This window comes from Indicator indicator, chromosome Z (assembly GCF_027791375.1).
Source record: "Indicator indicator isolate 239-I01 chromosome Z, UM_Iind_1.1, whole genome shotgun sequence".
NCBI classification, from domain to species: domain Eukaryota; kingdom Metazoa; phylum Chordata; class Aves; order Piciformes; family Indicatoridae; genus Indicator; species Indicator indicator.
The window spans coordinates 2,041,751-2,067,775 of record NC_072053.1 but is presented as its reverse complement, the minus strand read 5'-3'; the positions used below and the strand labels follow the sequence as shown (position 1 = coordinate 2,067,775).

At 43.1% G+C, this 26,025-nt stretch overlaps 1 protein-coding gene across 1 annotated transcript in view; it reads left to right on the top strand.

Moving 5' to 3' along the window:
- Positions 1 to 26,025, top strand: part of ADGRV1 (adhesion G protein-coupled receptor V1) — a 366,634-nt gene that overhangs the window by 116,064 nt on the left and 224,545 nt on the right. Inside the window, exons 75-83 of the mRNA XM_054397457.1 lie at positions 440 to 1,287; positions 5,228 to 5,345; positions 6,723 to 6,894; positions 9,029 to 9,271; positions 14,665 to 15,072; positions 16,353 to 16,537; positions 19,508 to 19,757; positions 19,967 to 20,106; positions 23,944 to 24,104. Of these exons, the coding sequence (XP_054253432.1) occupies positions 440 to 1,287; positions 5,228 to 5,345; positions 6,723 to 6,894; positions 9,029 to 9,271; positions 14,665 to 15,072; positions 16,353 to 16,537; positions 19,508 to 19,757; positions 19,967 to 20,106; positions 23,944 to 24,104 (2,525 nt within the window). The remainder of the gene's footprint in view (positions 1 to 439; positions 1,288 to 5,227; positions 5,346 to 6,722; positions 6,895 to 9,028; positions 9,272 to 14,664; positions 15,073 to 16,352; positions 16,538 to 19,507; positions 19,758 to 19,966; positions 20,107 to 23,943; positions 24,105 to 26,025) is intronic.

Sequence of the window (26,025 nt, the reverse complement as noted above, 5' to 3'; positions counted from 1 at the left end):
TCTGGGCAACCTCTTCCAGTGCCTCACCACCTTGATGGGAAAGAATTTCTACCTAATGTCTAATCTAAATCCTGTCACTCCATGCCTTTGTAAAAAGTCCATCTCCAGCTCTCCTGTAGGTCCTTTCCAATACTATAAGGCTGCAATGAGGTCTTCCCAGAGCCTTCTCTTCTCCATACTGACCAACCCAAAATCTCTCATCCTGTCTTCTTAGGAGAGGTGCTCTGATCATCTTCATGGTCCCCCTCTAGACCCACTCTGGAACTCTTTACACCTTGCTTAGTATGGTTGCTATTTCTTCCCTCTATGGTTACACACATCTTTAAATCAACTTTCTTGGAGCCATTGTTGATTGTTCACTAAAAATTATTCTGCTTGGATGTTTTGCTTTTCACACTTCATGTTTCCTCTCTCAGCTTCACTGTATTTTCTGTTTCAGGCCAGGATTTACAATAGCTGAAATTGAGCCAATGGGGATCTTCCAGTTTGATCTTAACTCAAGATACGTTGCAGTTGAAGAAGATGTTCAGTCAGTCACACTGTATGTCCAAAGATTGTTTGGTTTTCAAGGTAATCTGACTAAACTGACATACCAGACCATTCCAGGAAGTGCCAAACCACTCGAGGACTTTATACCCATCTACGACGGAGAGCTTCAGTTTTCACGTTTTCAGACACATGCTGTAATAGAAATATCGATAATTGATGATACTGTGTCTGAAATAGAGGAATTTTTTTTTGTCAATTTGACTGCTGTGGCAAGTTTGGATGTTCAACCTGTGACTCCTGCCTGGAGTCCACGTTTGAATCCAGCTTTCAGTGTTGCAACAGTTAATATCCTGGCTAATGATGTTCTTCATGGAATACTAAGCTTGGGGCCAGAGTTTGTTTATGTGGAAGAGGATGCAAGCAATGGTACCCCCAACACAGTGATACTTCATATCAGAAGGACCAAGGGGTTTGCTGGTGATATTGAAGTAACTGTTAAAACTTTTGGGGGAGTGAGTGCACAGGGTGGGGTAGATTTGTATCCCTTTGGAAGCATTGATGGAAGATCAAACTTCACATGGGCAATGGAAGGAGAAGATTTTGAGGAACAGTCAGTCTCTCTGACTTTGCTGGATGGAGAAAGAGAAAGCAAGGTGTCCATAAAAATTATTGATGATGATGAGCCTGAAGGACAGGAATTGTTTTATGTCTTCCTCTCAAACCCTGAATGTGGAGCTCAGATTGTGGAAGGAAAGGATGAAGACGGATTTGCTGCTTTTGCAACAGTGATTATTGCAGGTAAATTTTTTTCCCCTGGGAAATGAGTAAATACATCTGAATTAAGTAGCAGTAAATAACTGTATGTTCTCGTAACAATTTTTTTATGTAAAGATGGGGATTCTATTCGATACTAAGCAGGATATTCTGTTTCCAAACCTTGAGTTTTCCGGACCAGAGGAAGCATCTAATGCACCAAGCCCACCATGAATCTTGTAGCAACTTAGCTCAAAATACATTTTCATGGATTGCATTGGGTTGGAAGGCACCCTTAAAGTTCATCTTGTCCCTCAGCAGGGACACCTTCAACTAGATCAGGCTGCCCAGGGCCACAGAGCCTCATCTTGAATGTCTCCAAGCACATGGCTTCAACCACAACAGGGCAGCCTGTTGCAGTGTTTCACCACTCTTGTAAAGAAATTCCTCCTAATGTCCAACCTGCATCTACCTTGCTCCAGTTTCAAACCATTGCCCCTTGTCTTACTGCTACAAGTCCTTCTAAACAGTCCTTCCTCAGCCTTCCTGTGGGTCCCTGTCAGATACTGAAATGTAGCTCTAAGGTCTCCCTGGAGCCTTCTTTCAGCCTGTCTTTGTAGGATGAGTGCTTCAGCCCTCTGATGATGTTGGTGGACCTCCTCTGGACCCACTCTGTCCAGTCTGTCCATGTCTCTTTTTGTCTTGAGGGCCCCAGAGCTGGATACAGTACTCCAGGTGTGGTCCCACCAGAACAGAGCAGCATAGCAGAAACACCTCTCTTGATCTGCTGGCCACGCTTCTTTTGATGCAGCCTAGGATACCATTTGCCCTCTGGGCTGCAAGTGCACGTTACTCACTCCTGTCCAGCTTCTCATACACCAGCACCCCCAAGTCCTTTTCTGCTGGACTGCTCCTAATCTCATCATCCCCCAACCTGGACTGATATCTAGGATTACCCTGGCATAGATGCAGGGCTTTGTACTTTGCCTGCTTGCACCTCCTGAGGTTCTCCTCAGCCCACCTCTCCAGCCTGTGCAGGTCCCTCTGGATGGATCCTGTCCTTCAGTCTTATCAACCACACCACTCAGCCTGGTATCATCTGCACATTTCATCAGGGTGCCTCAATCTCACTGTCCATATCATTGATGAAGGTACTGCACAACAGTGCTCCCAACAGAGACCCTTGAGGGGCACCACTTGTCACTCATCTCCATCTGGACATCAAGCCATTGACCACTACCCTTTGGATGTGATGCTCCAATTAATTCCTTATCCACTGAACAGTGCACCCATCAAATCCATAACTCTCCAGTTTAGAGAGAAGGATGTCAGGGGGACTGTGTCAAGGGCTTTACAAAAGTCCAGATAGATGGCATCTGTTGGTCTTCCCTTGTCCACTGATGTTGTTACACCGTTGTAGAAGGCCACTTGGTTGGTCAGGCAGGACTTGCCCTTGATGAAGCCATGCTGGATATCTTGAATCTTCTTCTTGTCCTCCTTGTGTTCCAGTGTAGCTTCCAGCTACAACTTTGCTGTTGTGTTAGGTTTATACAGAATATGAAAAACACTTTATTTTTATTCTTTGGTATACACAGTTCAGATCTGCAGTAAGAATTTTTCTTTCAGTCACTGCACTCTTCTGCAAAAAAGTGATGTCAGAGCTCCAGTTTCCTTTGGATTTGGGATATCTATCAGGCTTAATAGAGTATAAACTGAGATTAACCACTCACATTAAGTTTCAGAAGCAAGTTAGGAGTTGAAACAGTTTAGGTGAATCAGGAAAATTCCTGTGATTCCCACCTACAAGAAGGGCTGTAAGGAGGACCTGGGGAACTACAGACCTGTCAGTGTGACCTCATTGCCAGGGAGGTCATGGAGCAACTCATCTTGAGTGCCATTATGCAATATGTGCAGGGCGACCAGGTGTTCAGGCCCAGTGAGCATGAGTTCTTGAAGGGCAGGTCCTGCTTGATGAACCTGATCTCCTTCTATGACTAAGTGACCCACTTAGTGGGGAAGGAAGGGCTGTGACTCTGTCTACCTGGACTTCAGTAAAACCTTTGACTCTGTTTCCCATAGGCTGAGGGGTGACCTTTTTGTTCTCTACAACTACCTGAAAGGAGGTTGTGGGGGTTGATCTTGTCTCCCAAGTGAGAAGTGAAAGGACAAGAGAAAATGTCCTCAAGTTGTGCCAGAGTAGATTAGGTTGGATATTAGGAAAAAAATTTTCTTCCCTGAAAGGGTTGGGAAGCCCTGCAACAGGCTGCCCAGTGCACTGCTGGAGTCCCCATCCCTGGAGGGGTTTCAAAGCTGTGTAGATGTGGTGCTGAGGGACATGGTTTGGTGGTGACCTGGCAGTGCTAGATTAATGGTTGGACATGGTGATCTTAAAGATCTCTTCCAACCAAAATGATTCTATGATTCTATACACTAGAAGTTCTGTATATATATATAGTCTTTGAAAAAGCCAAGGTAAATACTGAGGGCCAGGATTAAACTGTGCTGTTGGATAAGTGCATGCAGCAACTAAAACAGTGTATGCAAACCCAAACTGTATAAAACACACGTTCCCTTCATGTGCACCTTCTCTAGAATTCACCATGTCACCAGTTGCCTGATGTGCAAGTTAACCAAAGAAGTATCTGCAAAGGCACAAGTTGGGATTTGAAGTGGTGCTGAAAAACACAGGAGTGTATTAACATGCTCTAGAGTTACACACTGAGTACAATGAGTACATAAATTAAGCTCATGAGACAAATTAAAAAAGTCAAAGCATGTAGCTGCATTTAGATGTGTAGGTAGAAGGATGCTACAGGTTAAAGTTTTGTGCATGGAGATAAGCAAGCATGCCATTTTTGTTAATGTTTAGTATCTATTTCTGTATCTGTATATCTCTATCTATATCTTTATCTCCATCTATCTATCTCTATATATATGTACATTCACGTCTAACAAGCACTGGCTTGGGAGCACTCTGCCTTTCAATTGCAGAGTAAAGCCATCACTACCCATAAGGAGAAATCCTTTAGAAGCAAGATTTAATGGACATTGTGAAGGCATTACTCTCCCCTTATTAACCCTGTATTTTTTTTCCTCCACTGCTGTTTTGTTGCAGTTATTTACATTCCCATGAGAATAATGGAGCTCCCTAGTTCCACACACTGAATTAAAGATGCAGGAGAAAAGCTGATGTGACAATCTGGGAAAACAAATGGGTTCAACAACCTATGGGATGAATAGGAAAGTTCAAGTCATGTCCTTGGAAACCCATCTTTACTGATGTCCTACTATGGTCATGCTGTGCATGTAGGGGCATGCTGAGGCCCATTTCTGTTTTAGGAAGCATGTGTTTGAAGGGTTGTGGTAAACATAAAATAAGTGGTGTCATAAGGGCAAGGCTTTTTGAACACTGTTCTGGATTATGGTAAGAGTCTTTTGAGGTTAAGGGACACAGAATTCAATCAGTTTGCTGAACACTGCTGAAAATGCAAGTTTTTGTGAAAAGATAGTACCAGCACTTTCCATAAGAAATTTACATTCAGAAATCTTACTCTACTGCTTAAAATGATCATAGAATGGCTTAGGTTGGAAGGGAGCTTAGAGACTGGAGATAGAGATTAGAGATAGACTCCAGCCTCCCTGCCATGGGCCGGGATGCCTCTCAACTAGACTCAGCTGCTCAAGGCCTCATTCAGCCTGGTCTTCAGCACCTCCGGGGAGGAGGCATCCACAACCTCCATGAGCAGCCTGTTCCATAGTCCCATCGTCCTTGTACTGAAGAACTTGCTAAATCTACTCTCCTTCAGCTTCGAACCATTCCCTCACCTTAAATATTAAAATGACATTTTCCTGAAGTGTCCCCAAGTGATACTTTGCAGCATGCTTTTGATAATGATTTTTAACATTTTAGCAGTTATCCCTATTATAATTTAGTCACATCTTAACTTTCTTGCTAATTAATTTCATGGACTGTTTTCCTCTGCAGGAAGTGATCTCCACAATGGCATTTTGGGATTCATTCCAGAAGTACAGAGTGGTCTTGTACTTGATGAGGACTCGGAAAACAGAGAGGTGCTGCTGATTGTCACAAGGCAACCAAACAGGTGCAGGCAACTGCTGACTCAGGTTCTCTTCCCACAGGATGTAATATGCTGTGCTGAATCACAGAAGCTGCTGTTAGTGGAAGTGGTTATCACAGAGTTTTATCATAAATATTTACCTTTCAGGTCCTTTCAACAACTTCCTACAATTTGGCAAATGTGCTTTGAAGTTGTGAATATTATTAGGCCTGACACTGTAGGTATATACCAGAAACTAAAACCAAAAAAGCCCCAACGAACAAAAAGTTCCCACCAGATGCTTTCCAACTTGTACCATAAGGTAGCAAGTGTGGAAGTTTTGCTTAAGGTAAAGTTATTTGCACTGCTGAAGATGTAACTCAAATTCTCTTGAGTGGGTATGAATACTGAAATAGGCAATTACAAAGCTGCCTAAGGGTCAGTACTGTGCTTATGTCTTCACTCACACAAATGTGGTTTTTTCCTAATTAACACATAAAGTACATCTCTGTGTACTTTAAACAAATACACTTAAGGACTCTTAAGTCCTGGTTTGACAGAATCTGGGTTTACCCCATTTGCCACTCCCTCTCTTCCTGTAGGGAAAGGCTAGGTAGGGGAAGGTGAAACGAGTAAACAAAACAGACTTGCGCACAACTGGAAGTTAATAAACGTAATACTAACAAAAGTAAACAAAGTACAAAAGGTATTAAGGGAAAAGGAATATATACAAAGCTGGAATCAGCAATGGATTAGGCCCCAGTGGACTAGGCCCCACCGTGTGGCCCACAGCTCCCATCCAGCAAGAAGTCTCCCTCCTGACCAGCAAAATTGAAAGAAGGAGCCAAGTGAGAGCTGACCAGATGGTCTGCCTCTTAAATAGAGAATGTGAAGGAAAAGGAAGGGAATAATACACTACAGTATCCAGTGCCTCCCTCTGGGTGGAGTTCCACTTCAGGGTTTAGCAGTTAACCCTCAACCTACAACAGTTCCTTACACCTAAAGCAACTAAAGTTGATCCTATAGTACAGAAGTTCTTTTTCCTTACAGGAAAAATTCTGCCTGGCTTTCCAGAGATATGGTTAACATACTAAGGATAGCACTTGAGCACATCCCTATCTTCTGATCCTCCATGCCACTTACTCAGCTAATCTCATGTTTTGTGAAACAAAAATTAGGAAGAACCTGGTTGCCCATAATTGCTTAGTTTTCTTCCTGTGTTAATGTCTGGTAACATAAACAGGTTTTAGAGGAAGTAATTTAAATAAAAAGAGATTTTTTTTTTGTCTTAAAGCTATTTATTGCCTTGTGTTAAGTGTTGAATCATAAGGTAAAACATATGTTACCTCTGTGGTTTTTGTTTCCTAAAGTAGTACATGTATACCTTTTTTATACATGTATAATTTTTTTATTTGCTTATAGGGCTTTTGAAGATGTGAAGATCTTTTGGCGTGTGACCTTCAATAAAACAGCTGTTGTCCTTCTGAAGGATGGTGTTAACTTGGAGAATGAGCTTGTATCTGTGGTGGGAGTCACTACCTGCATGGCAGGTCAAACAAAATGCAACATCTCCATTGAGATAAAACCTGATAATGTAAGTAATTGTTGCTCATTTATGTACAGTAGTTCGGCTTTGAATTACAGTTTATCAAGATGAAAAAAATGCCTGTGATCCAGAGAGGAACTGATGGGTGGTAACTTGATACCTGCTCAGTTCCTCTGCAAACACGTGGCTTATTTGCAGGCTAAAACAACCTCCATTATGACTGGTAAAAGTTCAGGAAGGAGATGAGTATTTAGTTTCAAGAGTAAATTTCACATCACAGATTTTCACAGAGCAATAAGAAGAGAATAGTGGAGTTATTTCAGTGAGATGCATATTCATATGCTGGACTCTTACCATCCATACAGGAAATTTTTTGTCATTCAAAGCACTTGTTAGGGTGGTTTATGGAAAGCATATCCTGTAAGTAACATATTCAACAACAAGAACAAAAAATTTAATTGTAGCTCATGCATAATTTTACATACCTAAATATAGCACAATGACCTGTGAAAACTCTACTCAGCAATAAAGCTGCATAGAATCTCTGAGTGTATAGAAATCTGTTGCTGTGAGCATCCAGCTTGTAGATACTGAAGTTACATAGAGCAGCCACCCTCTACTAAAGCCATTTGGCAGTTGGTGTATGACTAAGCCTAAGAGCCTTGCAAGGCACATCTGGCACTCAAACATGCACGTCACTGAAATAACACAAAACACAGCATTCAGTCATTTTTATTGAAAATAGAAGGGAAATAACATTTTTTGGGGAACACTTAATGGTTAAAGCAGTCCCTGAAGACAAGGAAGGATTTAGTGTTGGCCTTTGCCCTAGCACAAGCCCTGTGAGGAGAGGCTGAGGGAGCTGGGGCTGTTTAGCCTGGAGAAGAGGAGGCTCAGGGGAGACCTCATTGCCGTCTATGATTGCCTGAAGGGAGGCTGTAGCCATGTGAAGGTTGGTCTCCTAGGTAACCACTGACAGAACGAGAGGACACAGTCTCAAGCTGTGCCAGGGGAGGTTTAGGCTGGATGTTAGGAAGAAATTCTTCCCAGAAAGAGAGATTGGCCATTGGAGTGGGCTGCCCAGGGAGGTGGTAGAGTCACTGTCCCTGGAAGTGTTTAAAATAAAACTGGATGAGGCACTTAGTGCTATGGTTTAGTTGATTGGATGGTGTTGGGTGATAGGTTGGACTTGATGATCTTGAAGGTCTTTTCCAAACTGGTTAATCCTGTGATTCTTGTTTTCAGAGGGGAGAGTTTGAAATTTGTAGTAAGTTATCCTAACAGCAATGCTAGTGGCAAGGTCTAGGTTTGGGGAATGGAGAAGGACAAGAGGAGGTGGTTTTCTATATCTTTCTGACTACATTCTGGAAAATAATGTAAGATGTAGGATGTGGGAAATAGTGGTTTCCCACTAAGGAACAGAGTCCATTCTCTAACTTCACAAAGGAGGGTAATTTTTCTCATCTTCAGATGTTATTTTTATATTATAGCATTAAAATACATATGTGAATATACTTTGGTTGCCTTGCTGAATAAACTGGGATTTTGAATCTGTTTACTGCAAAGAAGTGGTATCGTTATTTAATGGCTGCAGAGGCATGTAGTTGTACCATACAAAGCACAAGCATGTGCCACCCGAAGTGCTAATGGAAGACTAAAGTTCTTTGTGGCATTCCAGTAAATTTGTACTTGTTATCAATTATAGAATATAAAGAATGGTTGAGATTGGAAGGGACCTGCAAAAGTAGTCTGCAGTCAGCAGAGACATCCTCCTGTCAGATCAGGTTGCCCAGGTTGCCCAGGGCCTCATCAAGTCTCACCTTGATTCAGGGATGGGGCCTCAACTACCTCCCTGGGCAAGGAATAATTCCTGGAATAAGGAGCTTTTGGAGCATTTACTGTCATGTATTTTTGCAAATTTACATCCACAACATATTTAGTATATAAACAGCTACTTTACTGCAATATGGTCCACGTGAAAACCTGAGATTTCATTACTGTACATGAGAGTGGTGCCTGCTGCTATAGTTTTAGGATATACTTGCTGCACATTTCAGGAAGCATGCTTGTGGTGTTAGTATAACTTCATCCACTGTCCATTCAAAATAATACATAACCATTTTTTAAACTGCAAGTAATTAGTAGGTCTTATAATGATATGAAAATCATCCCTCATTTATAGGTACCTGAATTTGAAACATATTTTTTTGTGGAGCTGTATGACGTAAGCACAGGAGCTGCATTGAACAGCAGTGCCAGGTTTGCTTTAATAACAGTTCTTGAAAGTGATGCTCCCCACGGTTTAGTGTATTTTGCTGTGGGGTCTCGTTTTGCTGTGGCTCATAAGAAGACAACTTTAATCAGTCTGCAAGTGCTTCGAGATTCTAGTACATCAGTAACCACTGTGGTCAGCTACAGCATGCAGGTAAGGCATTTATTATTGTCATTATTTAACTTATTTTTATTTTTATCATTAAATCATTGTTCGTTCTCTAAAGTAAATGTGACTAAGCATTTTTTTAAAGCAGCAGTGAAGCATTTTCCAGGGGGATGTGATCCAGTTTCTTTAGCTTTCTGGTAGTGAAAAGACCTTGTTCCTGTTGGACTGTTGAGTGATTTTGTTAATGGTACCTTCCAGTAACCTCAAAGAACGTGGTCAGTCAGGCATTAAATACGCTTCTCTGGGAGTTCTGGTCAGTGTGACAGAGTTGTGGTCAATGGGACAGAATCTAGTTGGAGACCTGCATCTAGTGGAGTCCCTTGGGGGTCAGTACTGAGACCAGTACTATTCAATCAATGACCTGGATAAGGGCACAGACTGCGGTGTCAGATAGTTTGCTGATGACACAACACTAGGAGGAGTGGCTGCTACACTAAATGCTGTGCTGCCATTCAGGGAGACCTGGACAGGCTGGAGAGTTGGGTGGGAAGAAATTGAATGAAACCCAAGGACAGCTGCATCCAGGAAAGAACAGGCCTTGTGGACCAGTGTAGGTTGGGAGCTGACCTGTTGGAGGTCAGGTTAGGGGGAAGGGATTTGGGAGTCCCATTAGACAGAAGGATGATCATCAATGTGCCCTTGTGGCCAAGAAGGCCAATGGCATCCTGGAGTGTGTTAAAAGCAGTGTGGTGAGTAGGTCGAGAGAGGTTCTCCTTCTGCTTTGCTCTATCCTGTTGAGGCCTCATCTGGAAAATTGTGTCCAGTTCTGGGCCCCTCAGTTCAAGAAGGACATCAGGGAACTGCTTCAAAGAGTCTAGCACAGAGCCACAAAGATACTGAAGGGAGCAGAATATCAGGCTAAGGGAGCTGGGGCTCTTTAGCTTGGAGAAGAGGAGCCTGAGGGGTGACCACATTCATGTTCATAAAGATGTTAAGGGCAGCATCAGGAGGATGGAGCCAGGCTCTGCTCAGTGATGTCCAGTGATAGGGCAAGGGGAAATGGGTGCAAGCTGGAGCAGAGGCATTTCCATGTGAACACAAAGAAAAACTTTTTCACTGTGAGGGTGCCAGAGCCCTGGAACAGGCTATGCAGAGAGATTGCAGAGTTTCATTCTCTGGAGACATTCAAGACCTATCTGTATGCGTTCTTGTGACCTACTCTTGGTGATCCTGCTCTGGAGGCGGGATTGGTCTAGATGATCTTTTGAGTTCCCTTCTGACCTCTAACATTCTGTGATTCTTTATGTGAGCTAATATTCTTATGAGACTCCAATTTTTGAAGCTTCTTTCTCTGAAGTTAGGTTTTTATCATGATGATTATAGCTACAACAATAGCACAATACACAGAGCACACATATAAAAAGAGAGGAAACTTTTGATCAATTCTTATTCCATGTTCTTGAAGTATTATGCTTGAAAATTGTTCTTTCAATTGAAAATCCCATGTGCTGAAGTCAATTTTATCATCCCCATTCATTTTTGTTGTCTTCACAGCTGTAACACCAGACTCTTCTGTTGACCTATTTATCTCTAAATATTTACCTCATTATTATTAGCAGAAGAAACACAGCTGCAAAGCACATGATCCCTTCCACTTCCTTTAGCTGTGAACCCAAAATCAGAACACAGGCTGCAAGAGGGATTCCTCCAAGTTTGCCATTGGACTAGTTCTCAGCCTATGGGAATCCCTGTGGGATTTTGTGCCTAAAACCACTATTTTTGGAGAGGATTATTATAACAAAGCATTTTGTGTCCAGTGTCCTCACCCTTTATTACAAAAGGTTTTGATTTCTGTTGTTACGCTGCATGCCTGTTTATTCTAATTGATAGGTTTATGTCATGGTCTTTCCATGCATTTATTATGCAGTAGCTGCCCAGTGTTTCAGTTAAATTGTCTGGTAACATAATTTTCACGTTCTTCCCAGCCAAGAATCTATTATAACTCAGAAGAAATTGCTACTTTTCTGTGTGTATTTAGGCTAAAATACAGGCTACAATTCCTTATCTGTTTGTATTTTTTATTTAACAGCTCTTTTTTGGACATTCTGTGGTTTTGAGGGTGCATGGCCAATTGCAAATATTTGTACTTCTGTTACCTATAAGAGGTCTCAGCAGAGAGGAGGCGTGAGGTGCTAACTGCAAACAAATGTTTATCTCATTCCTACAAAGGATTATTTGAGCACTTTCCTTCTCATTGATTTAGCAGGTTCTCCTAAGAACTCAGAAAACACCTGATTTTTTTCCATAAGTGGAGTGTTTTCTAAAGAAGTCTAATATTTAATAAATTAAAATCCTTGTTTTTCACAGTAGGAGAGCTTTACTTAAGAGTTACTTTACAGTCTGTAGTTATTAAGTGAACTGAAGGATCACACATTTGAATAGTAGCCCTGAATGTTAATTTCCATGTAAGGGAAGTTTATTCTATTGCCAGATCTAATATCAAGATTATTGCAATGGACAAAAAGAGCAAGAATGTGAAGAATGAAACAGTATCTGCAAACCCCATGAAAGGCAAAAATAATGCTACTTCACAGGAAAATGAGGCCATGAAGGCCTAGATAAGTTCATCTGTTTGCGTTACATGTGTATCTTGTAGTATTTGCTTTGTCTTTGGTCCTAAATGGATTGTTATTTTAAGTATTTATACTGGGACTGAAAGCATGATGAATTGATATAGTTTGGGCACAGATTTCCAAACCCTTTGCTTTACTTTGATTTGGTTTTTATGTGTCTCTGGTGGTTGTCTGTAGCCTGAACTGAGTATTGTGTTCAGTTTTGGGCATGTGATGGAGAGGTTATTAATTTATGAATTGATTTTTAATTAAATATTTAAAAATTATTAATAACCAGTTAATCACTATTTTATATACCGATTCTAGTGCACGGTTGTGAAATACATCCCATAACTGGTTTATTTGTACAATTTGGACTCAATTAGAGTATTTACAGAATTAACTTATAATGAAGGAACAAAGAGTGCAATTCCACACTTGTCCACCACATGGTGACACGATAAGACACTTGGTGGCTTTAACTACATACAGAGAAAGATTTACAAAGTGTCAGAGGCAATTCAAGCTAGAATATCATGCGTATAGGCACGGGTGCTTTGAACTGAATGTTAGGGAGAGCTGTACACCTGACACTGAGAAGATACACTATGTCTTGTGTTTGTAGCCAAGCACAGCAACCTCGTTGCTGGGTTACACTACCTGGCTGCTGCCTGGTTGCTGTCTGCCCGGGGCTGGCCTGTTCTGGCGAGGGGGCTTCCTTCTGGAGGGGTCCATGACTTTCCTTCTTCTCCTGCCTCTGCGGGAGGGGTTAGACTTTCGACGGTTGGTGGGTCCCCTTGGCAGGATGGTCCCTTGGCATGACTGTGGCAGCCAGGGCTGGCAGGGCCAGTGAGGCTCCTGGGATGGGGTCTGTCTGACAGGGCCGGTCCTGGGGGACTGGTCCTGCAAGGTGGGGCTGGGCCCTCTGGGGTCGGCCCTCACCGGATTGGTCTGATGGTTCCTGGTAGATGGGATCGGACGTCTCTGATCCCAGTGATGAGAGGCTTCGGGGCCGGTGGAGCGGCTCTGGGGAAGGGGTGCGGCTACGCGAAGCGGCAGCTTCCCCTTGCTTGGCTCGGAGTGAGCTGGCAATGCTGATTCTTCTCGGCAGCTGCTTCCTGTTTGAGGTTACAAGGCAGCCCTTTGCTTGGCTCAAAGGAGAGGGCAGGACTCTCTCTCAGGGTGGTCCCGACTTTGAGTTGCCCTGGCACTGCAAGGCTGCAGAGCGGTGAAGCAGGCCGGCTCCCTTTATCTCCCGCAAATGGCAGGGTCCCGCAGGGCGGCTGAGTGCGGTTCCTGCTTGTGCGAGCCGGTACAGACAAGGCTGCGGCTCACGGTCTGCTGCCTATAGCTCTGGCAGATGTTGGACTGCCGGGATGGGCTAGTCCTCCCCCGACGGGTCAAGGCTTACCCTCGAGGGGTCCAGTCCTCTTTAAAACACGGCGGGCTCTTCTTCCAACTGGTGGGGCTGGGCTTATGACACTGCTTCCATAGCTTCACCAAAGGGTTCTCCTTGGCAGATTCCTCAGGTATACTAAGGCATGGCAACTTCTGGGGTGCTTGATGATGCTTGCTTCTCTCTGCGTTGCAGAAGCTGCTAGTTTGCTTGCATATGGGAGTGAGAAGACTTACAGGCAATGGCTATGGAGCTTAGCACCAAGGGTTTAAGCACAAAAGCAGCGAGTTTACAAGCTTGGGCAAAGAGGGCAAAAGGAGAGCTTAGAAAGGAGAGTGACTTGTTTACAAGTTGGGGTAATACTTACAAGTTTCTCGAGGCTGGATTTGACTAATGAGTGCTCTTGTTAACAACCTGCTTTAGCCTATAGAGAGCATGAAGCTAGAATTATGCCCCTACTTGGAAGGATCACGAGCATCTCGTGCGATGGGTGCATGTAGTTGTTCATCCCTTAGAAGGCAGATTGGGGTTGTTTATACTGTCTCTCTGGGACCTGGGTCTTTGTCCCCCACCCTGGAAAGGAAGGTGGAAGGGGAGGGGATGTGTCCACACATGTTGGGACAAGTTTTACAGTATTTGGGGCATAATTCTGGCATGTGGTGCTTTCACCACAGCGCACCTCAATACAAGAGAGATGTGGAGGTGCTGCAGTGAGTGCAGAGGAGAGCAGCAAAGCTGGGGAAGAGCCTGGAGAATAAACCTGATGAACAGCAACTGGAGGAGCTGGGGCTGTTTAGTCTGAAAAAGGGGAGGCTAAGGGGAGACCTCATTACTGTCTACAACTGCTTGAAAGGACATTGTAGAGAGGCTGGTGCTGGCCTCTACTCCCAGGTTGTTAGTGACAGAGGCAGGCATTGGAAAGTGCTGTCCAGGGAGGTGGTTGAGTCACCAACTCTGGATGTGTTTAAAGGTTGTTTAGATGTGGTGCTTGGGGATATGTTTTGGGGGTGATCTTTGTAGAGTAGGATTATGAGATGGACTTGATGATCCTGAGGGTCTTTTCCAACCTGACTGTTTCTGTGATTCTGTGAACTTCACGCTGCAGGCATAAAATTACACCAGACCCTCTGGAATTCACCTTATGGATGTATGAACATTTATCCGATATCCTTTCACCCAGAAAAGCTTCGTGGTCTTTGTTTCTGGAAAAGAAGGAGCGGAATCCTCTTTGCTCTTGGCTACATATAATTCTTCCCCTAGGCTGTCATTGACTGCAAGTGACAGATTGCTCTGTTACTTCCTTCGATGCAAATGTGATATCATTCCTAGCTGCATTTTGAAAGACATTTAAAGTACGTGTTCTTCATCAGCTGGTTCTGAGCAATTTAATGTGTCATGGTGTTACCTAAACTCTTCTGGTTTGTTTTAAGGAGCTACAAAAGCCTGAACCAATTGGCCGGACTTTCATATCTCCAGCTGTGGCAGGACAAGATTTTGCCAGATCTGAAGGTTTATTGACTTTTGAACCTGGACAGAGAAATAAGTTTCTGGATGTGACCCTGACGCCAAAGACAGGATCTTTAAACCCATTTCCTAAACGTTTCCAGGTTGTACTTTCCAACCCCACAGGTGGTGCCAGACTAGATGATGTGTATGGTCTTGCTAACGTCACCATAGTCTCAGAGTTGGACTCCTTGCCGGTTTGGGGGCTGATTGATCAACTGCATCAGCCTCTTGATGACACCATTTTACATAGAGTCCTCCAGAATCTGAATGTCAAAGTGGCTGCAGAAACTACAGAAGAGCAGCTTACTGCTGTGCTGCATATAATAAATAAGGTAATCCTTTCATGTTCTTTATGGAATGAGCAATGGATTTAATTTAATATCATAACACATTGGTCTGTGATAAGATTAAGGTTAGCATCCACTGCAGTGACTCAGGGCTACAGACTGCAGAGATACAAATAGAAGTTTGGAAGCCCCATGATCAAGGAAGAAGTTGGTCTGCTGGAAAAGGCAACAGGCTGGAAAAGGCAACCAGTATTAACTCTGCATATTAATTATAGCTCATGATTTCTGCTGTGTAAAAGTTTCCCTTTACTGCTATGCTTTTATAGAATTTATTATGGTTTCTTGATTGTCCTACCATGCGTTTGTTGCATTTAGCCCTGCCACAAGACAATGAGGCCCCAGGTTTTCTCTCTACAGCTGACTGCAGTTAACACACAAGCAAATCATGCCAGGACCAGCTGGAGCCTGCTGTGCTCTTAACTAGTTATGTGAGGCCTATAAGAAAGATGGGGGCAGTGTTCTTAGTGGGGCCTGTTGGGACAGCACAAGAGGTAATTGTTTTAAACCAAGAGAGGGAGATTTGGACTAGAGAGAAGGAAGAAATTCTTTGTAATGAGGTTGATGAGACACTGGCCAAGGTTGCCCAGAGAGGTGCCCTGGAACCATTCCAGGTGAGGTTTTTTGGAACTCTGAGCAAAGTGATCTAGTTGCAGATGTCCCTGCTCACTGCAGGGAGGTTGGACTAGATAACCTTTAAACGTCCCTTTAAACCCAGATCATTCTGTGCAGCTTATCTTTCTCTATGGAGTAGCTTTGGGAATAATCTTGACTGAGTAGCTGAGCACTTCATCATTACACCAAGTTCTGTGCTAAGCCTGAGTCTAGTTTTGTGGCTTTCCAGCTCTTATGGACTTGTAGAATAATTCACAGGAGCTGAAAAAGGTTTAAATACTTAGATACAAATCAGTATAACAATACCTAGGAGCAACAGTTCATTTATGACTGTTGCCATTTTGACATAGAAAATACTGTAAAAAAAAAAAAACAACCCTCATGATTTAACAATCTTTGGTTTGTGAAAGCATAAAAAATACCAGATGGCCTCTTTAAGAGTCAAATCCCTATTAGTTTGGAAAACGTAGTTTTGACATAGACTGTGTCTCACTCCTTGGCAGCAGTGATTAGAAGATGGAAAAAACAATTTGAACTTTGAGCATGAGCACTGGGATTAAAATGAGGGTCTTCCTAAACATTCAGCAAGAGGAAATATCATAAGCAGACTTCTGTGCATAAAATACTAGATTTTTTTTCCCTCCTCTCATTAGGTTACAGATGTAGGTGAAAAACAGTTACTCACTGACAGAAGCAGAAGTCTTTTCTATGAGATACTCTGTGCTTTGGCTAGCCCAAAACGTGAAGACACACGAGGATATAGCCTGCTTGCTGGGGTGACTGAGAAGTTTGCTTTTTCTCTGTTGACTGGGATCATGTGTGGATCACCAGGAGAAAGGTTAGTAAATTTGAATTCATGATATGTTTTTGGAAATACATGATTCTTACCAATATAGTAAAAATTTCTGTGACATTTTTAGAAAGGGGACTTGTCTGTCATATAATGTAATACCTATATGAACATGTGTTTCACTCCAAAGCAGTATATTGGCCCTGTGAGCAGGTGTCACAAACAACTGGTATGATACAATTCATATGAGGTAGCTGTGGCAGTAGAAGTCAGGAGATCTGAGATGTATCAGTTCAGCTTTAGCTTAAATATTGCCTGGAAAATACTCAGTAATCTTACTAAAATAAGTCATAGAACCATAGAATGTACAGGGTTGGAAGGGACTTCCAAAGGTCAGCTAGTCCAAGCCTAGTGCAGTAAGCAGGGACATCTCCACCTAGGTAGGTTGCTCAGAGCTCCATCAAGTTTGACCTTGCATATCTGCCAGGATGGGGCCTCCACATCCTTCCTTGGCACCTTGTTCCTGTGCTCCACCATTCTCACAGGATGAAACTTCTTCCTAACATCCAATCTAAACCTATCCTGCTCTAGTTTTGAATCACTGTCCCTTCTTCCAGTGCTGTGTGCCTCCCTAGTGTTCTTGTAAGCCCCTCTCAGGTCTCCCAGGAGCCTTCTCTTCTCCAGGCTGAACAACCCTGACTATCTCAGCCTGTCTTTGCAGAAGAGGTGATTCAGCCCTCTGATCATCTTTTTGCCCCTCCTCTGGACCTGCTCCATCAGGTCCATGTTCTTCTTATGTTGAGGGCACCAGAGCTGGACACAGTACTCCAGGTGAGGTCTCACCAGAGCAGAGCAGAGTGCCAGAATCACCTCTCTTGATCTGCTGGCCATGCTTCTTTTGATGCAGCCCAAGATGCTATTGGCTGCCAGCGTGCATCATTGGCTCCAGCTTTTTGTTCCCCACTACCTCTCAAGTCCTTTTCCACAGGGCTGCTTTCTATCACACTTTCTCCCAACCTGTACTGGTAATGGGGATTGTCCCAACACAGATGCAAGACCTTGCGCTTGGCCTTGTTGAACCCCATCTGGGTCCACTTCTGCAGCTTGTATGTGAGATGTAATCATGTGATGGGGAGCTGTGTTCTAAGATGAAAGTAACACAACATTTCTGTTGGCTTTTTGTAACTTCTGTGCCCTTGCCTTTGATCATTTGAAGATCATTTAGCATTTTTAAAAGCTGTAGTTTTCAAATGTAGTTTTAAATTGGTAACTTTGACTGTAAGTGCATAATACCCTGTGGTCAGGCCAATGGTCAGGTGACTGCAGGCACAGCTGTCACTCTTTTATGAGGCAGATGCTTTTAAACTGTGAATCTATTAAACAACTGGTAGTTGAATGTAGACCCCCAAAAAATTACCTCAGAATATCAACATAGTTTAGATTTCTATCTAAACTTCCTTTGGAGATTTAATTTTTTGTTGCCATATCCTAAGCTGGATGAAGTATGAGGCCCATACCAACCTAAAGACATTAAATGACACAAATACCAAAACTATCCTGAGCAGTATCCAGAACTTGAAAATTTAGATCCTGTATTCCAAGGGAGTTTTTGCATCATCTATTGGAAAAAAAAAAAGATGTAAAGCCAGATCATCCATTTTAATAACTCTCCTTCTAGACTCATCTCTACATCAAGTTATAAAGAAGAGTATTGTGATAACTTAGTTCACCATGGAGAAGTTCTGGTTGCAGATCATAGTTGGTTGCATCTCAGCAAAGCCCCAAGGAGAAGTAGAGAAGCTGAAATGCATAATAATTCAGCCCCTCTTTTTGTTCACAGAAGCAGAAACTGGCTTGTTAATTAGATGTCATGAAGTGTCAAAAATGATGCAGGAATGTGTGGTGGGGATGATCAGGTAGTGAGGTGGATGTGACCTTGTTGAAGGCAAGACATCAGAGAGCTGTGGTCAACGGGACATAGTTGGAGGCCTGTATCTAGTGGAATCCCTCAGGGGTCAGTACTGGGACCAGTACTGTTCAATCTATTCATCAGTGACCTGGGTGAGGGCACAGGGGGCTCTGGCAGCAAGTTTGCTGCTGACACAATACTAGGAGGAGTGGCTGACACATCTGAAGGCTGTGCTGTCATTCAGTGAGACCTGGACAGGCTGGAGAGTTGGGTGGGAAGAAATTGAATTAAATCCAAGAAGGACAAGTGCAGAGTCTTGCATCTGGGAAAGAACAACTCCATGGACCAGTATAGGTTGGGAACTGACCTGGTAGAGATAGGGTAGGGAAAAGGGATGTGGGCGTCCTGTTGAATAGAAGGATGACTGTGAGCCATCAATGTGCCTTTGTGGCCAAAGGCCAATGGCATCCTGAGGTGTATTAGAAGGGGTGTGGTGAGTGGGACAAGAGAGGTTCTCCTCCTCCTCTCCTCTGCCCTGGTGAGGCCTCATCTGGAATATTGTGTCCAGTTCTGGGCCCCTCAGTTCAAAAAGGAACTCAGGCTTGAAAGAGTCCAATACAGAGCCACAAAGATGCTGAAGGGAGTGGAATATCTTTCTGCTGAGGAAAGGCTGAGGGAGCTGGGTTGCTATATCTTGGAGAAGAGGAGCCTGAGGAGTGACTTCATTCATGTTTATGAAGGTGTGAAGGGCAGTGTCAGGAGCATGGAGCCAGGCTTGGTGATGTCCAGTGACAGGAGAAGGGGCAGTGGGTGCAAGCTGGAGCAGAGGAGGTTCCGCATGAACATAAGGAAAAGCTTTTTCACTGTGAGTGTGCCAGATCCCTGGAACAGAGAGGTTGTGTCATCTCCTTCTCTGGAGCCACTCTGGAGATATTCAAAACCTGCCTAGATGCTTTCCTGCGTAACCTACTCTAGGTGATCCAGCTCTAGCAGTGGCAGTTGAACTTGATGATCTATCAAGGCCCCTTCCAGCCACTAATACTCTGTGATTCAAAGAATAGTAAAGTTCAGTTCCATTTACCAACTCTGTTGCTTTTCCCTTTTAACAGAGGTAAAAATATCCTTGACAGCTGCCCCTACATTGCAATCATGGCTCACAACTGGTTTCCTCAGCAAATCAATGGGCACAGATTTGATGGCAAAGATGGGGATTTTATTCAAGTACCGGAACGTTTACTAGAGGTCTCTGTTGTATTACCTCCTTCTCAAGAAGAGAACTGTGAATCTGTGCAGTTCACAGAATACAGCAGTCAGCAGTGGTTCCTTACTGGAGATAAAGAACTTGCCCTGAAGAACAAGGTTTGTATAATGCAACTTACTTTGTCTTTCATGAAATTATTTTTATTTAGATATTGCTCAAAATATCTTTGATGTATTTAAACAACTTGATAAATTTTTTTGTGTGTCTGATTGGTGTAGGTGCTGTTTAATTTTAATCTTATATCTCTGTTTATGTTCTGTTGAGTTTTAATACTAAATCTGTGTTTACGTTATATGTGTTTTTTCAGGTTTTTTCCATGAGTTTGAAGGGCCGGAGTTCACTGCCTTTGAAAGATAACAATGAAGTCATTTACCGGATTTATGCCACAGGAAGTCGGGTTGTTCCACAAAAGTCTCTGTGTCTCCTCTGGAATCAAGCTGCTGAGAGGTTATTTTACTAATCTGTTTAATTTTCCAGTTTCTGAAAAGTTCAGTTTAGTTCTGTTTAGTTTTCCAGACCCTGTGTGTTTCCTTAAGATGTGGTAACTCAGATTAGATCTTTCTCAAGTATAAAACTGATCAATTTCCTGTCCTTTTTTCCTTAATTTTCCTGGCCTTTACGTGCATAGTTATTCTAGCTCAGGCATTTCTCAGACTTCTACTCTTGTCCTTTTTCAACAAAATACCCTTTAAATTACGTGATGAAGTGTTAGGCAACACTGACAGGCCGTAAATCCCCCTGTTGCATAATTTCATTAATATTAATGACTTTGGACTCCTTACAATTGTTGTGAGACAATGCAAGTCCACTCTTACAAAAATCAAGAATCAAACCTGCATTTCTGGTATTGCTTCAAGTCACTGGCTCAGAATGTTCCTAGTTCTTTGCGTTTGAGAAAGGGTCTGTGTAAGTAAGGCAGAAAAACCTGTTAAGGGGCAGGGATTTTTTCAGTGTCCTGTCTCCAGTAGTGGCTAAAAGTAAATGCCAAGGGAAGAGTATCACACAGATACTCTTGAAAGTCTCCAGAGAAGGAGACTCCACAACCCCCCTGGGGAGCCTGTTCCAGGGCTCTGTAACTCTCACTGTAAAGAAGTTTCTTTTCACGTTGAGGTGAAATCTTCTCTGTTCTAGTTTGAACCCATTGTTCCTTGTCTGATCACTGTGAACCACTGAAAAGAGCCTGGCCCCCTCTACTTGATAACCCACCCCCTCACATATTGATAGACATTGATCAGATCCCCTCTCAGTCTTCTCTTCTCCAGACTAAACATCCCCAGGGCTCTCAGTCTCTCTTCATAGGGCAGATGCTCAAGTCCCCAGATCATGCTTGTGGCTCTCCCTTGGATTCTCTCCAGCAGGTCTCTGTCTCTCTTGAACTGGGGAGCACAAAACTGGCCACAGTATTGCAGGTGTGGTCTCACCAGGGCAGAGTAGAGAGGTAGAAGAGCTTCCCTCGACCTGCTGGACACCTTTCTTGATGGATCCCAGGATCCCATTGGCTCTCTTGGCCACAAGAGCACATTGTTGTTCCATGCAGAACTTGCTGTCCACCAGCACTCCAAGGTCTTTCTCTGTGGAGCTGCTTTCCAGCAGGGCAACCTCTAACCTGTCCTGGTGCCTGTTGTTCTTCCTCCCCAGATGCAGGACCCTGCACTTGTCCTTATTAAACTCCATGAGGTTTGCCTGCAGCCAGCTCTCAGCCTGTCCAGGTCACGTTGGATGCTGCACAGCCTGAGGGGTGTCAGCCAACCCCCCCAGATTTGTATCATCAGTACTTGCTGAGTGGACTCTCAATGCCCTCAGCCAGGTCATTGATAAAGATATTGAACAAAACTGGACCCAGTACTGATCCCTGGGGGACACCACTGGCCACAGGCCTCCAAGTTGACTCTATGCCACTGATGACAACCCTCTGAACTCTGTTGTGGAGCCAGTTTGCAATGCACCTCACTGGCAGCCACATCTCCTGAGCTTTTCTATGAGGATGTTATGGGAGACAGTATCAAAAGCTTGTCAAGACATATGACATCCACTGCTCTGCCCTCATCTAACCATTTGGTCATAACTTCATAGAAGGCTATCAGATTAGTTAATATCTCCCCTTGTTAAATCCATGTTGGCTACTCCTGATAACCTTCCTGTCTTCCATGTGGTTAGAGATGACCTGCAGGATGATCTACTCCATCATCTTTCCAGGGATAGAGGTGAGGCTGACTGGTATGTAATTGCCTGGGTCCTCCTTCTTGCCTTTTTTGAAGACTGGAGTGACATTTGCTTTCTTCCAGACGTCAGGCACCTCTCCTGTTCTCCATGATTTTTCAAAGATAATGGAGAGAGGTTCAGCAACAGTATCAGCCAGCTCTCTCAGTACTCGTGGACGTATCCCTTCAGGGCCATGGATTTGTGTGTTTTGAGATGGTATAAGAGTTCTTTAACCCTGTCCTGACTCACCAGAGGAATGTCCACATCTCTCCAGTTCTGCTCCCTTGCTTCCAGAGACTGTGCTTCCTGAGGGCTGGTTTTAAGAGTGAAGACTGAGGCAAAGAAGGCATTCAGCAACTCTGCCATCTCTGCATCATCAGTTACTGTATTTCCCCTCTCATTCAGCAGGGGCTCACCTTTTCCCTGCTCTTCTTTTTTTCATTGATATATTTGAAAAAAACGTCCAGAATTTCAGCACATCTTTTGATAATGATCTTTATAGAGCTGTTTCATTTTGACAGGAAATCCCTGCCCTGTTGATTTTGTTGTGGATTCTTTTGTATGTTTGGGTTTGATTTATTTTTTGTGGTTGTTTTGTGCTTGGTTGGTTTGGTTTTATTTGCCTTTTTTTCCCTTTTTTTTTGTTTTTTATTCTTGCATTTGTTTATGTATTTTGTGTGTGGGGTTTTTTATTTCTTTGGTGAGGTTTTTGTTTGGCTTCCTTGGTGAGTCACGTTTGGGGTTTTTTGATTTTGGGGGTGATTTTGGTTGATTTGTTTGGGGGTTTTTTTGTGTGTGTATGTTGTATCTATTTAAAACGAATTTCACTATATTTATTTAAGTATAGTTTTATTAATTTACTATCTTAAGTTGGTGCCTCCTGATTTTTGGAAGAAATGGTGAACTTCTGATCATTTTCTTTTCCTTGCAAGCCATGGGTTAAAGTTTTCTGTGTAGCTCTTCCGTGGCCCATTATTTGATTACCCTGTGTTTTTCCTGTTCACACAGAACAAACAATTTTGGAGTGAATTGTGTTCTGTATCTTGCTGATACCTAGTTGGTTTAGATACAATTTCATTAGACTGACTGGATTATATCAGTTTGTCCCTGAAGCAGACTATTTCTCTACAGAAGGAAGATGCAGCAAAATTTACCCCTATGCTCTCCTTTCATGTAGACTCTGTTGCAGAGAGCAGATGTGATTTGCAATAGAAAATGTCTTAGGATACCTGTAGAATCCTTTCTCAAAGTCAGTTGTGCCATACTGAAAGAAAACTAAACACAAGTTTTGGTTTTAAAATATCAAAGAGCAGAGTAAAATGTTAAACCATCACAGGGTAAGATATTGTACAAGTTAAGTTACAAATGATTTAGACAGAGCTGTAAATCTTGCAGAAGTTTTAAAAGCATTATCACAAAAATTCTTTGGTGGGAAAATAAATGTTCATTGCCATATATGTACAATTTTCTTGTCATAAAAGTAATGTATTATTCTGAGAACTACATCTAGAAAGATAAAATCATAGAATCACAGAATTGTCAGGGTTGGAAGGGCCCTCAAGGATCATCTAGTTTCAACCCTCCTGCCATGGCTAGGGACACCTCAGGTTGCTCAGAGCCACATCCAGCCTGGCCTTAAAAACCTCCAGGGATGAGGCTTCTACCACCTCCCTGGGCAACCTGTTCCAGTGTCTCACCACCCTCATGGTGAAAAACTTCTTCCTAACATCCAATCTGAATATACCCACTTCTAATTTGGCTCCAATCCCCCTAGTCCTGTCACTATCTGACATCCTAAAAACTCCCTCACCAGCTTTGTGGTCGGCCCCCCTGAGATACTGGAAGGCCACAAGAAGGTCTCCTCAGTGCCTTTTCCTCTCCAGACTGAACAGCCCCAAATCTCTCATTCTGTCTCTATAGGAGAGGTGCTCCAGCCCTGGAAGATTGCACTAACCACCTATGGAATAGCTTAGAAAACTTGGTATTTCAGTGATACGACAACACACTTTTAAATCCTGCTTACCATGTAAATCCCACAGGTAGATTCCCAGCTTTGTCAATATTTTTTTTTTTTTTTTGCAGCTGGCTGTCTGATGGTGGGTTCTGCAAAGTGGTGGATGACTTGTCAGACTACGTGGAATGCTCTTGTTCTCATATGTCCATTTATGCAGTTTATGCCCAGACAGATAACTTGTCTTCATACAATGAGGCTTTCTTCTCTTCTGGGTTCATCTGTATTTCAGGTCAGTTAATTTAAGACAGTTTTCTCATTAATAAAACTTAATGACCAATAAGACCAATGTTTAATCTATTTTAGTAAGGACAATCATTTTGTTTGGAGGGGTGTTGAAGTAATATTAACTAACTTCATGGTATTAAAGTTTCCATCTGGTTAAGAGTTTGCTTGCACACTGACTAATTTTGCCACAGAAAAAAAGGTCCAGTCACAGAATTGTTGTGACTGGAAGAGACCTTTAAGGTCATTGAGTCCAATCTTCAACTTGAAAGCTCTTTGATGGCTTTAATTAACACTCAGAATGATAATATGAGGAAGATAAATCCCATGTCACGTGTGTAGAGTTCCATTACTGTTTGCTGCCTGACTATTGCCTAACATCTTGGGAGAAGCCCAAGAGTTTACCTGTGAGTCATGACTCACTTCAGTCATGGCTATGATAGCATTGAGTCCCAGCATGTCAGATCAAAGTCGGAAATCTCGGTTTTAAACTCTGCTTGACTTCTGAAGGAGTTGGAAATGACATCTTTCAGATTGCAGTCAGGTCACTGTCATGTTGCAGGCAATCCAAGGAAATAAGTTTTTATTCTTGTGTTGATAGGCATTGTACAAGCAGGAGCCTAAGAGTAGTGGGATCATAGAATCATAGAATCAGTCAGGGTTGGAAGGGACCACAAGGATCATCCAGTTCCAAACCCCTGCCATGGGCAGGGACACCTCACACTACATCAGGCTGGCCAGAGCCTCATCCAGCCTGGCTTTAAACACCTCCAGGGATGGGGCCTCAACCACCTCCCTGGACAACCCATTCCAGGCTCTCAGCACTCTCATGGGGAAGAACTTCTTCCTCACGTCCAGTCTGAATCTCCCCACTTCCAGCTTTATTCCATTCCCCCTAGTCCTGTCACTCCCTGATATCCTAAAAAGTCCCTCCCCAGCTTTCTTGTAGCCCCCTTCAGATACTGGAAGGCCACAAGAAGGTCACCTCAGAGCCTTCTCTTCTCCAGACTGAACAGCCCAACTCTTTCAGTCTGTCCTCATAGGAGAGGTGCTCCAGCCCTCTGCTCATCCTGGTGGCCCTTCTCTGGACACCTTCCAGCATGTCCATATCCCTCTTGTAATAGGGGCTCCAGAACTGGATGCAGTACTCCAGGTGGGGTCTCAGCAGAGCTGAGCAGAGAGGGAGAATCACCTCCCTTGACCTGCTGGCCACACTTCTCCAGATGCAGCCCAGGCTCTGGTTGGCTTTCTGGACTGCAAGTGCACATTGACAGCTCCTGGTGAGCTTCTCCTCCACCAGCACCCCCAAGTCCCTCTGCTCAGGGCTGCTTTCTAGCCAGTCCCTGCCCAGCCTGGATTTGTGCTTGGGATTGCTTCGACCCAGATGCAGGGCTGCTAAAGAAGCATGCTAAAGGGATTCTTACTGTAACCTTAATACACTTAAAGGGGGTCCTGAGTCTCCTTCTTAGGCAGTTCACAACTTCTTTGCTAGATCAACACTGTTTGAGTGCTGCAGTGCACCCTATTTATCCCCTCCCAGCCAACTACTCTTAACAGTATAAAGCTAACTTGTCTTAAAACCTCATCCATAAAATAAAGAAAAAGAAAGAAAATAAACCACCATGGTTTTAACCTATTTAATACAAACTGATTGTTTGATCTAAATAAAAATGAAATGATTTTTAGCAGATGAAAATAATCAGATTTAAAAATACAGCTAGGCTTTTAACTAAAAAAGCAAAAACAAAACCCCAACAACCCACGCTGTAGTAAAGAAGTCTAATTGCTGGTTTACAGGAAGAAAAAGTAAATTGATGTGACAGATACTCCATGGAATGCAAAATGCTGTAGAAAATGAAGAAAAAGCCCAGTAGAAAATAAACCAATATGCTGTCAAAACTTAAGCAAAGGGAAATAGTTTGCTAAGC